Source organism: Falco peregrinus, chromosome 5, assembly GCF_023634155.1.
Source record: "Falco peregrinus isolate bFalPer1 chromosome 5, bFalPer1.pri, whole genome shotgun sequence".
Classification (NCBI taxonomy): Eukaryota; Metazoa; Chordata; class Aves; order Falconiformes; family Falconidae; genus Falco; species Falco peregrinus.
The window spans coordinates 10018086-10031500 of record NC_073725.1 but is presented as its reverse complement, the minus strand read 5'-3'; the positions used below and the strand labels follow the sequence as shown (position 1 = coordinate 10031500).

The window sequence follows — 13415 nt, the reverse complement described above, 5'->3', positions numbered from 1 at the left end:
TACACGCTTAAGACACAACCCAAAAGTTCAGGCCTGATCTGAGAAGTACATGTTAAAAATGATTGCCAATTATATATAGGCAAAGAAAATGTTTTAACAAAATAAAAATCCGGGTATATTGGTATATATAACAAAAATGAGCAGTTTAATGCTCTATAGAATGTTTAGATCCAAACACAATCTTACATGCTAAGGAGTCTCACAGCCACGATCAAAATTCCCCTTATGCCACTACGAGTTGATTTTATGGCTATAATGAATAAATGAACCAAAGACAGTAAAGGAACTGGCCTAAACTAGAAACTCCAATTCTTTATCACTCATTCTGAAATAATTAGGACATACGTGGGCGAGATTTGTAGGTAGCTGTAATGATCGTTTATTAGACCAGCTGATACTATTGAAAAGATAACAACACTCTTCCAGATGCTTAGCTTCTCTTCTAACATCTATGCACACCAACCCTACATACATACACACTATGAATCAGAATGTTAATGATACAGAAGTGGAGAAATTCAGTGTTTATTTGGTTTTTGTACTCCTTGAAATATTCACATCTCCAGTACACAGAATTTCCCCAGCATCATTCCTTTCCTGTAAAAGTACAGGCATGGGCTGCTTAATCATATTTGCAGCAAGTCACTGTACTAACACTGAAAATCTACCATCTTTTAAAAAAGGGAAAATCTGATTAGTGAAGTCTTAGCATAACAAACATACTGCTTTCAAAAAGTTACTCCATTTAAACAATTTTGACAGTTCACACCTTTTAGAAGGGAGATCTTACAAGTGTGGGAGATACTTAAAATGTTTTTTCCATATATGACAAATTCCAACTGTGTTTCTGAAATTTACATGATCATAAATTCAAATCACAGGAAACCTAGGTAGCACAGAATATTCTGTTTCATGTTTTATGGGTTGTTTTGCTCTTTCTGCCTTTTGTGAAGTTACAGAATGATGGGATTGAACTTCCATAGAGTCAGGGATTATTCCTTTAATTGCAAAACCAGTTGTTATTTCACTGCATTACAGTGGGTCTGAGACACATCAAGAATGGACTGGCAAGTGCAACTTCAGTCCTAGATCAAAAACCTTATGTTCTTCCTCCTAAATTCTAACTTATGCCACTTCCATTCTAAAAAACAAAAGGGTACAGAGCTCTCTCCTTTTCTCCCTCCGTTCTAGTTGAACCCAAAATTTCTGACTTCTAATGCCAAGAAACTGAAACGGTCCTTTACCAAGCTTTTCCTGTGATTGAGCAAACAAGAACAAATACCTTTCTGCTTCAAGCCATAACAATTGATCAAATGGTACTTTCTATTTATGTTCAAAAGTCCTAATTGCTTTTGCAAGCATCTAAGATAAAGAGATGTTTCATTCATTATTATGTTTATACAAGCAAGATACAACACACTAATACGACACTGTCCATCAATTGCTCCTCAGCAAGTTGTCCGTGTTTGTTCTCCTACTCTGTAGCATTCCAAACTAAAATTAATATATACACCTTTACACCTCCTTTTCTTGCAACCTTAATTTACCTTGCATTCATGCTGAGAGCACATTCATAAACAGTTTCTGCACAGCAGCTGACACGCAATAGCTTCTTCACATGTCACAGCATTCAAAGTTACAATTAAATCATCAGACAGCATCCCAGAGAGCCTTTCACTGATAGAGACCTCCAGTGTGTAAGCTGGCCTTTGTCTGCACGAGTTATTCCACTGCTCTGGCACTTGTTTCATATCTCCATTGAGTTGCCCTCAGAATCTGGCACAGGAGAGCGTGTGCCTCATTTCCTTCACTGACCACAGAGGGTTCACCACGAGAATATGTGGCCTCTGGCAACAACACATTTTTTGCAGGGTACTTTCTGGCATCTTTTTCTTTGGATTTTCTGCCTCAGTACAGTTATGTTTAGCTATGTCAGAGAGGAAAAAGGACTCAATTAAAATCATTATATATATCCAGTTTATATTTAAACTAATGACATACTGGTTTACTGTCTATTGGGGAGTGGAGTGACGGCACACGGAAAAGCCCTTGCCAGTAATCAAAACCCTGGGCTGTACACATCAGACATTAAATTTGCAATGTCAGATCTGATACTCTTTGTTTGGTCTTTAAGTAGTCATTTGCCCACCCCCCTCTCTTGTGTGTGTGTGTATATATATATATACACACACACACACACAAATATTTTTCCCCTCCATTTTACTAACAGAAAAGAATAAACATAAGCCTTTGAATAGTAGTGCAAAGGTTAACCTACCCCTAAATTCAGAAGCATGAAAGTACATTGCAGACTTCAAATACTGTTAATTCTCACAGACACAGATTTAGTACTGTTCTAAGCCTAAGGGGACTGCATGTTGTTTCCTTCATGAAACAGTTAAAGCTCTCTAAAGCTATGAGAGAACCGAACACGTCAGAGGATTTCCCAATATGATTAATAGGAAAAGAAGCAAAATAAAAGACTATATGACAATAAGCTTTTTTTTACCACATCTACTTTTTTAAAAGACATGCCTTTTTACCCATAAAAGCCAGGTGAACTAATATTCCATACTGAAGAATATGCTACTTCAAAAATACTAAGAAATGCAATCACTGGTATGTATTTCAATATTACATAAACTGTGACTGAGCAGGAAATTAATCTAAAGATGGTTAGATTCATGCTTGAGAAAAAGAAATATTCTTGCCTCCATACTTGAGGCACAATAAATGGCAAAGATGTTTCTTATAAGAAAAAGCGCTCCATATTTTGCCATCATATTCAACATGCTAAATATCATACCCAGAGGCCTTGAAAATAATGCTGTGATAAAATTCTCTGAACAAAAAAAGAGGGGAAAAAAAGCTCATTTTTATTTTGTTGAGTTCCAAACAAATTGAATCCATTACCTATTTGCTACTCCTTAACGTTGTAACTTCTTCCAATAAAGAAAAAAAATAGTTAAAAGTTTTTCAGAATTCATTGTAAGCACAGATACTTTCAAAAAAAATTCCAGGACTGGCCAAAAACGTTGACAGATTTTCAACTATCAACTTCAAGAGCCAAGCAAAACAATACATTTATTTGTTGAGCTACTATGTCAGCCAAAAATGGTTACACTTCTCTCAATCCAAAGGTCATGCTAAGATTTGCTACTTAAGAGGTAACAAGATGCCTGCTGTTTTCAAGGACAGCAATTCAATTCCATGTCTGAACTGTAATTGTGATATGCAGCGAGTTTCTCAATCTTGACATGTTAGGTAAGAAAGGTTGCTATTTAAGGTGATGCCCTCTGGGTGAGGAAAATTGAAGGACCGGTACGTTGTATGACATATGCTGTAAGCTATTACACCTGTATAGCAGCTAGTCCTAAAAGTATTAGCAGAGAAGGACAGCATGTGATGGCATTCTGCCTTCTTAATGCCATCTATAGCAACGCTAACAGAAGAAACTCTGCATCTTAAAACTAAAAATCTTACTCAAGTATGGATTCAAGTGGTTTCATATAGCCTCCATAATCAGATCATTTTGGAAAGCAGTAAGCTGCGGCAGTAGTATATTCATACGTAAAACACAGTAGCAGTTTACTTTTACACAAGCTAAAGTCAGCACACTGCTAAATCTTGATTTATATAAAATCTAACACTACTGAAAATTCTTTAAATCTGACTACATAAACACACAAATAAAAGCAGAACATAAGTATTCCAAATACAGATGCACAAATCTTCATTCTAATCCAAGATATACAGTAAGTATCATAATGTAATCGAAAAATACTGTGACTACTACTCCATATGCATGAAAAAGCTTTCCAAGTGAGAAAACGTGACTTTCAGACTCAGATTAGAATCAAGTCTGTGACTTTAGCTCCAGTGCTACGTTAACTTGCTGGTGTTCTCTGCTCTAAACAGGAATTAAGGAATTTTGCAAGATTCCTTGACCAAAGCTGCAACTGCAGTATGCTCTTGTTGTTTGGGGGTTTTATGGATTTTAGCAGAGCTGACTCCTTTAACTATAATGAAGTTATTAGAGAGAATTGTGTAGTGAAACAGTTAAGCAAAGATTATCGTGACTTTAATGCCATACAAACCCAGAGAATTCAAAAGTTGCTAAGCATACATTCAGTACTTTATCATCAGGACAGCTGAATTACTTCAATTTATTTCAATATTTAAAAGATCACTTTTTTAACCTGGTCAGCAAAAACACTCCCATTGAAGGAGTGTAGCCATATTCCTGTACTATTTTTCATTTCTAATGAACAAAAATAATATTACTATGAAGATATTTTATAGACGCAGATTCTGTAATACTTATCACATATTGATGAGACTCTGCAATTTTTCCTTTCTTCATGTTACTCCTCTCCTTTTTAGGCTCTACTTTAATTTCTGATTTTCCTTTCTGAAGGTATTAGTGATTTTAATTAAGAAGCAAAGAAACAAGACCTGTAACAGGAAAACCTGGCCAGATTAAGGATGTTTATATAATTGTATTCCCAATTCTAACACAGTGACAAACTACTGAACATTATAAAAAAAAAAGGGGGGGGGGCAGGGGGAGAAAGAAATAAGAAAAGAATACTATGGTACTACTAAAAAACCCTGTTACTATAAAAATCATGTTGCTGTCATCATTCCACAAAGTGCTATGACAACTAGCACTCTTAAAACAGATTTTTTTCAAAAATGTTATTTATTGTGCACATATCTACAGAACTCTCATATATCATCCCAGCTTTTAAAATGCATAATCAAAGGCTTTCCTTCAATATTAGTACATATGTAAAACTAGTTTTAGAGTCTAACTGGCAAACGTACTGATGTCAGCAACTGGCATAATTAGTTTCAGCAGAACCATAAGCAGATATGATTAAACTTTAAAAGGTTTAAGTAATTTTATCACTGCAAAATGCATGTTGATAAAAGCTCTAAGCTTTGAAGATACAAAGCTAAGATTAATAGACCAATTTCTGACATATCATTATCAATTTTTTAATAGCATGGTGTCCACAGGCACTTGTCAGAACTGTGGCATCATTACACTAGGCATTGTACAAAAGTTCAGAATACATAGACTCTTTTCTAAAGATGTTCAAAACTTTTTCATGACCTTAAAAATCATGATTAGTTGAATACTCCTAATATTTAAAAAATTAACATTAGCAGGAAGCAGACAAGAAAAGCTGGCCAGAAACTATAATGGCTGTGAGGGTTAACTACATGAATAATATCATGGTTTGAAGTGAAACCTGGGGTTGGGTTTTTTTTCTTTTTAGTCATAAAAGGAAATATGGGCAAGCTTTACTGGCCATCCTGTAAGTGATAGGAATGGAGAATCTAACAGCGTCATAGTAGGAATGGGTCTTTAGAAAGCATTTCACCAGGGAACAAAAAAAAGAAGAAAGGCTAGCTGTAAGGAAGGTGTCTATGGCAGAAGAAAAGCATGATAATACCTCACTGGAAAGACAGAAGAGACTTCAATATAGAGAAGTATGTAAAAGGTAAGGGACAGACTAAGCCAAGACAAAGGCTTGAATCTTGAAGAGATGTACACACACGTTTATATACTACTATTTACAGACTCCTACTACACACATATATTATAAATTATGGCAATAGGGCCTTGATACTTCTTTGCCACAGCACCATAGTGGCACAACTCCAATGTTTTTTCTTGTAGTTTACACAGCCTTGAACTAGCAACGTAAGAGGATCTTGGAATTCTGCATCAGGAGAACCTGCAGAATTAGTCTCTTGTCAGATTGTTTTAAAAGTGTTTTTTAAGTTCAATCACTATAATCCCGTTTGAATTCTGTTGCCTAGACTAACACCCCTACGTGCACTAATGAAGTAATACTAAGCTGTAAATTCCTTCTGTCTGGCCCGAGCAAGACAATCATTATCTGGAGATTGACACGATAGCATAAATAATGTAAATAGTTACTCTACAAACCCACCCTTCCTCTCAAGTAGAAAAGAGAAGGAAAAGAAATTGGTATTAAAACAGACCACAGTTTAAAGTAATGAAACCAACATGCATTTGCTGTTCACTCAAATATTTCTGACATGACCATCTGGGAAAAGGAAACACAGTACTTGACAGCAACAGGTATTACGGTAGTCCTAACATGCTGAGTTACTGAACTGTCTGAAATGTTTATGGTTAATTAACTGTAAGTTACACTGACAAGTTTCAACATCAGTCATACATACACATACAGAGATATATTTTATAAGGCTACAAAACCGTCCGAGTTTTACTAGCAATAAAAAAGTGTCAGCTTTTATCATGCAAACTACTATTAAAACCATGTGAAAGGGTCAATCTGTCAAAGAAAGGAAAAAAGTATACAGGTCTCATTACTGTGACCCATCTCAAAAGGCTATTACACTGACATAGTAGTGTTATAATAAAACACTAAGAAAATTAATATACTGAGTCAATACATACATCTGATTGTCAGCTGAAAAAAAGAGAAAGGAAAATAAACAGCCATAAAGAACACTGTACCTTTTAGCACTAGTTGACAGTTTAGCAGCTGTTTTGCTTGATATTTTGCCCTCTTTTTTCTTGGGTTGAACTTGCTCCCTTTCTTGTTCCTGCTGAACACCTTCACGCTGATCTCCATCAGAGCTGCCTCCACTAGTGCTTGGACTATCATCAACTCTCTGCCCCTCTGTAGACATGGCAGATGCTGCACTGAACAGAAAACAAACAACAAAAGTTAGCTTTTTCAGAAGAAACCATCCAATAGTATTTCTCACATGCCTTAAGGAAGTAACAGATGAGCTTCATGTGTCTTAATACATAATGCTTGTCTTCAGTGCTTCTTAGTACTTCAATAATCTTAGTACTGAAGAGTTTTGCCATAAGCATCTTAACAGTAATTCAGGAGGCGGTCATTTTAAACCCCATACCAAATAAATAATAAACACTCATATATATGAAAAACATAATTTATTGTAGTTCAGCAGGAAACAATTCTGTAAGTATAATAGCATTCACTGTCAAAGATATTTTTCAACCGCTTGGCAATATCACGAGTTAGCTATCTCATCACTATGTCACCGGGTCAAATCTAGCACAGTTTGTTGAAAACTGAGAGCTATTACTATCTTATGACTCTCTGTTATCCCATATGAAATAAATCTGTGGGCTCAATCCAAGCCTATAATGTGGGTTTCCACATTACAAAATCCACATCTTGGCATGCTCGATGGAAACATTCACAGAACCAAAAGGCAGGACTGTTTGTATTTACTAAAACAGTACGCTTCTAGAGAGGCAAGCATGCTCGTAGAGGGTAAAAGGAAGTTTTCTCCTGACAAATTCTGTTCAGGCAATGCGAAGCAACAAAGCTGTCAGACAGCACAAGTGCAAGAAAGCTTGGTATATTTCAGAAGTCAAATCAGTGCTTTGTTTACACACTTCTGATACTAGTTAGCTATTTTCATTTCTTCCTTCCTTTTGAATAGTATAACAATACACCGACAGATGAGGAATTACAAGCCCACTGTTACAGCTGTCACGACTTCTCAAACTGTTCTAATGAAGGGCAGATGTCCATGAAAAACTCTTACTGAATTAGCATATATGGTGGCAATGACTGTTAGAAAATTTTACAAAAAAAACAAAGAACCCTCAAACCCAGACCCAGAGAGTCTTTCCTTTAACCCCAAACTTAGAGCTTATATATGTATTTTATATATCCTCCTCTAGAGATTTTAATAAAAGAACCACCTTCAAAGCCCACGGGCCTAAACATTACTTGCTTACACCCACGCAATCCCCATATATCCGGGTGGTTTTCTGATCAAATCTGTCTGAATCCAGAATTTGCTCTTTCATACACAAAGAGTTTTAAATTGCTGTGAACTTTGACTTGCCTTTCCTCTTACCTATGTACAGACACCATCACAATTAAGAACAAAACTATTCACCTTGACTATTATATGTTTTAATACTCTCTCAAGGGAGAATAATGAGATTGCAGGCTCGGATTCAACCATGCTCATTCAGTGGATTAAACAAAGTTCATCTCCCTGCACATATTTATGGAAAGAGACAGCAAAGGAAAAGTAAAGTAACATCAATGCCAACAGGGTTATGTTGAAAAGGATGGTTTTTAAAAGGGCTATAAGTGTTCTAGTTATAGCTACATGTAAGAAAATAAATTCACTCCTGTTCTGCAAAAGCCTTACTAAGATCCAATTCTATCAAACCATACACACAGTGGAGTTGAAAAACTAAATGTTTCAGGCATTATTGACACAATCCAACCAACTTCAGGAGGAATTAGGTTTTTTTAGTCCCATTTATAGCTATACTGAAAAGGAAATCTGGAAGTATGGAATCCCTTCAAAATGTTCAGATGCTAAAAGAAATAGCAAGTAATAGCAAGTGATGGATATGGGGCCAGATTTCTCTTGATCAGCTTAAGCTGCATTTTGGATTTTATAATGGAAAATAATACTTTATAAATACAATTTCACATATAAATTCATATAAAAACACAACACCTAGTCTGCTCATTGAAGCAACTGAAATAATGCATAGCTTGCATCCCAAAATTAGAATACCAGAACTGTTCACTATTCAAGAACAATTTTTCATATGGTACAGCTACAACATTGTGTTTAACATAATTCATATATTTGCACAGGTTAATGTTTAGATATTTACATCCAGGTTGTCAGATCTTAAGACTAAAGCAACAGAAGATTTAGAGGTGATAAAACACAAAAATACTGTATTCTGACAAGTCAAAATATGCCTTTAATAACTGTAATGCAATTTTGATAGTAGGTACCCATTTTCTTTGATACAGCTAAAACACAATCTCTTTTTCAACATAACACTTTTGATGGCCTTTATTTACTCTAGATTTTAGTCCTGATCTTTGTTTAATACATCTAATTTTAAGGAGAAAAATTCCTCTCACAATGTACATAGGCTTTAACACTGCAGGCCAGAAAGTTAAAAGCATATTTAATAAAGCCTATATGCACAGGACATCTGCTGTGAATAATCTTGGCTATAAGTACTACTATTATCCAAAAACAACTGTATTCACTTCGTAAGTTCAGGTTACTATCCAGCAGACACTGTAACAGTAGCCCAGAGCATATAATTACTGTAACATGTAATGCCAGCATTTACAACAAGAAAATGCTTAAATCTGTCATTTGATGTCTGGCTAGATTCTTGGGGTTTTTTCCTCTCTCCTCTCTCTCTCTCTCTCTCTGTTCCCCTTTCTGACATCCAGGCAGTTCTTTCCATGCCCTCTCCTCATGGTGTCTACAATTTTAGGAATTTTGTATGGTTCAAGGGATGCTCAGTATCATCATGTAAAGTGTGTTTTAAAGGCCCTGAAGTTGGACACTTCAAAACGTGGTCAAACTTAAAAAGACAAACAAACACATGAACAAATAAAAGAAGGAGGAGGGGGGGAGGGAAATAATCAACAGAGAAGATGACACTGCAAGGAAAACATTTCACTGCCACAAACACAGACAGAGAAATGCAAGATTGAATCTTGAGAGCCATGAGTGTGTTTGCAACTGTCACAAGGAGCAAGAGGAAAGACACACGATGTCCAGGTCCCCGCTGCCAGGCTATTCTACATTCAGATGAGGGTTGCTAACCTCCCTGCTGTTGTGCTGAGAAAAATGAGCAGAAGGGACAGGGGAAGGAGTGAAAGGGGACTTAAGTCTCTCCCTTACCGGGAGATGATTCAGCAGAGACACACATTACAAGTGTAACTACAACTATCAATTCTAAGCGAAGAGTGTCCAAAAGATCCTGTTTCTGTCATACATATCCACTGGCACCTTCCCCTCCCTCCTCAAAAGGAAAAAACCCAAACCCAAACCACAACAAAGAAAACAAACCACCACCACTCCCCCACACCACAACACCACCACCCCAAAAAAAAAAAATCAAATGCAGCAGTCAGGGACAGAGAGATCCTGGCAATGTGCAGATGGGTCCCAAGGGCAGCAGAGCTAGCAGTGATGTCTTTCTAAAGCGGTCTTTATTTCCTGTAAGCCAAGGTGAATTGAATATTTCTGCAGGGTCCACGAAGAGCAGCAGCAGCAGCAGCAGCCGCCTTACTTCATCACCAGAAACCGTAAAGGGCAAAAGGACCGAAAACATCACAGCAGGGGATGCAGGAGCCCGGCTTGCGGCCAGGCAAGGTCTGCCTCCGAGAGGGGCACCCGGAGGGCCGGGACAGCTGCCCCGGGCTCCCACGGACCCGGGTGGGCATACACGCCACTCGCCCCTCTCCCCCCGCCCGCCGGGGAGACCCAGCACGCGCAGCGGGCCGTTGGGCCGGGGGGGGTGTGTGCATGGGTACCCCCAAACGCCACACGCACCCCGCACCCCCCCGGCCGCGCAGGCGGCAGTCGGGCCGGGGTGAGAAGTAGAAGACAGCCGGGGAGAGGAGGAGGAGGAGGAGACTGCGAGAGGAAGACGTCGGGGGCACATGAGGGAAGGGAGGAGGTTGGGCTGCGGGGCACCTCCGGGCGCTCGGGGTGGGGGGGTGGGGGGGGGGTAGAGCCCCACCCGAGGGGCTCCAGCCCGGGGCGCCCACCGCTGCGGGGCCGGGGGGGATGTGGTACCCCGGAGGCTCGGTCATGGGGAGGGGGGGCACGGGGTCCCCCAGCGCCGAAGCGACCCAGGGGCGCAGCGAGTGCCGCGGGGACTACGCGATGGGCGCGGAGCTGGGGCGGGGGAGGGGGGGGGCGCCGCTGCTGCCCCCGCAGCGGGGCACGCAGGACAGATGGACACGGAAGAGTTGTTCGAGGGGTGTGGGGGTGCCGAGAAGACATGGAGGCTGGAGCGATGGCCGGAGGATGGATGGGGCCGGGGGCTGCGGGGAGCGCTGGCAGAGATGCCGAGGTGGCGGGGGGCGGCCGGGACTGTTGCTAAGAAAGCGCAGGGACGGGGATCACGGGGGGGGGAAGGGGGGTACCAGGCAGCGCCGGGGGGATACGGAGGGGGGAGGGGAGATGAAGGATAAAGGTAGAGACCGAGGGTCGCAGCTAAACGGGGGGGGGGGGGGGGGGGGGGAGACGCCGTGAGGGAGGGATGACGAGGGACGGGGGGGGTAGGAGCCCGGCGGGGGGAGGGGAGGCAGGCGGGGACCCAAGCCGGGGCAGAGGTGTACCTCGGGAGGGACGGGGCGGGCGGGGGGGACCGCTGCTACCTGCAGGCGAGCGCAGGTCTCTCTCGCTCCCTCCCTCGCTGGCGCCGGGCACAGGCTCACGGGCTGCGGGACAATCCGACGCGGTCGCCCCGACTCCGGCCGGGCGCGGGGCTGGGAAGGGGCTGCAGCCGCTCACTGAGTCATGAGCCCGCTCGCCCGCGCTCCTCGCCCTCGCCTTTCTCTCCGCTCTCTCCCGAGCAGCAGCGGCGGCCGCTGCTGCTGCTGCTCCTCCCGCCGCCGCCGCTCCTGCCCCCGCTGCCCGACGAGAAGTGAAGCCGTTGCCGCGCGCGCGCGCGCCCCCGCCGCCGCCGCCTCCGCGCGCGCGCGCCCCCGCCCGGTTAGCGCCGCGCGCGTGCCCGCCAGCCAATTAGCCCGGGCGCTCGCGGTCCGCCGAGGGAGGGGCGGGGTGGGCGGGCGCGCGCGCGCGCTTTCGGCGAGGGGGCGAAGTGGGAGGGGGAAAGTGACAGGCGGGCGGGGAGGGGGGGTGGGGGCGCGGGCGCGCGACCGCGGGGGCCCTTGGAGGCCGCGCGCCGCCGGGGCGGGGGGGGGCGGGCGAAGAGCCGCCCGCGGGAGCGCGCGTTAAAGGGAAGAGCGGGGGGGGGCGGGGGCTGGGCGGGGCCAGCGGGGCCGAGTGGGAAGGAGGCGTGAGGGGACGGGGGGGAGCGGGGAGCTGCGGCCGGGGGTCGGGCGGGGGGCGGCGGGGTGCGCTGCGCAGGGGGATGGAGGGTGGGTTAGGGCAGGGCGCGGTGCGGTGCGGTGCCCGGCCCTCCTCCCGCCCGCGGCCAGGTTACTGCGGCCCCACGCCCCCGCGTGTGCCCGGCTGCGCCGCGGGACCCCGTGAAAGTCCTGGGGGCGGGCGGGAGCTGCGCGCCCGCGGGGGGCGGCCGGGACCGGTATCAACTTTCTTTGCTCTTCTCGTCTTTTTACGCCTCTTTGTTCCCTGCGCCGGCCGCCCCCCCGCCAGCCCGGTGCTGCCAGCCCGCTGCCCGCACCCCCCGCGGCCTTTGTCTCCGCGAAGCCACCGCGTCCCTGCGCCTGTCGGGACAGGCGGGGACACGGCGGGTGCTCCGGGGGAGCGGTGGGGCCGGGCAGCTGCCGGGGGCCGTTACCTGGCGAGGCAGGTGCGGGGGCGCACGGTGCCGTCCCCCGCGCGGGGCGGGGGCCGAGGCCGGTACCTGCTGCTCGCACCGGTGCGGCTGTCGCGGCAGCTGGGACCGCGGGGCCGCTGCGTCGCGTTGGCGCGGCCCGATGGCCCGGCAGCCCCGGCCGCTGGCAGCCTGGGGTGCCCTGCGGCTGCCCGGCCCGAGGTCGGTGCCGTGGCCAGGTAAATGCCTCTTGCCTCCCACGCAAGCAGGCATCGCCTCCGTGGCAGGCATCGCAGTGCGGGGTGGGAGAGGCCCGGAGACTTAAACGTTACATTTTTAGTATGAATATTATTAACCTGGAACAAACCAAACCTCTAACAGTGCTGGCTGTCAGGTAACAGGCTGTGTTGGCCTAACTGAGATACTTCTGTCCCCGTGCTGACCTTGCTGCTTTAATCTTTACATAACCTGCAGTTTATGCTTAGCTACATTATGTAAACTTCTATCACCTCAAACCTTTCTCCCTCTAACAGGGAAATATACCAGCCAAGGATAAAGGGGCAGTGGCAAGTCAAAATATTTTTCCCCTTTTAACCACTGAAGGGAATTAAAAAGTAAAATGTGATCTTGCTGTTCCACGTGTACAACGATAAGTTTCTCCTCGCTTGGGGAGAGAAGTATTGTACTTTTTCTGACTCACGGTTATGGTGTAGGTGGAGTCCGTGCTACCAAATAGACAGAAATTGAGAACTGGAAGCACTGCTGAGATGTTTAAGGATTATAAACATTATTGGCACCTGCTTTCATGTTATATCCAGACAACAGAAGTGATTTTCCCAGTTTCCTTGTACATAAAATTAATCTTTTTCTTTGTTGAGTGATTGTTTTGAAATAACTTGGTTTATTGTCTCTTCCTATTTCTTTCTTAAATAATTCCAGTGTCATTTTCACCTAAACTTAAAAATACTATAGTCAGCTACTTCTTCCTATTTTGTGTTTATAAGATGTTTTGCTGCTTCAGATGAACTCATGGAGAAAAGCTCCTAATGTTAGCTATGTAGGTTTCTATCTGCTAGCCTGCATTGGCTTCTCACGAGAGCCAATAACTAAG

General features: G+C 44.0%; 1 protein-coding gene across 4 annotated transcripts in view; it reads right to left on the bottom strand.

Moving 5' to 3' along the window:
- The window catches only part of LOC101922823 (ubiquitin-conjugating enzyme E2 E2), a 217903-nt gene extending 206320 nt beyond the window's left edge, over positions 1-11583 (bottom strand). The window contains exons 1-2 of one of the 4 annotated variants that reach the window (XM_055803737.1): positions 11220-11583; positions 6521-6709 (exon numbers count right to left, since the gene is read on the bottom strand). In XM_055803737.1, coding sequence (XP_055659712.1) covers positions 6521-6696 — 176 coding nt within the window. In that variant the 5' untranslated portion in view covers positions 6697-6709; positions 11220-11583. Of the gene's footprint in view, positions 1-6520; positions 6710-11180 lie in introns of all 4 variants that reach the window. The other 3 variants (XM_055803735.1, XM_055803736.1, XM_055803734.1) reach the window with 3 other exon arrangements.
- Between the last annotated feature and the right edge of the window lie 1832 nt (positions 11584-13415).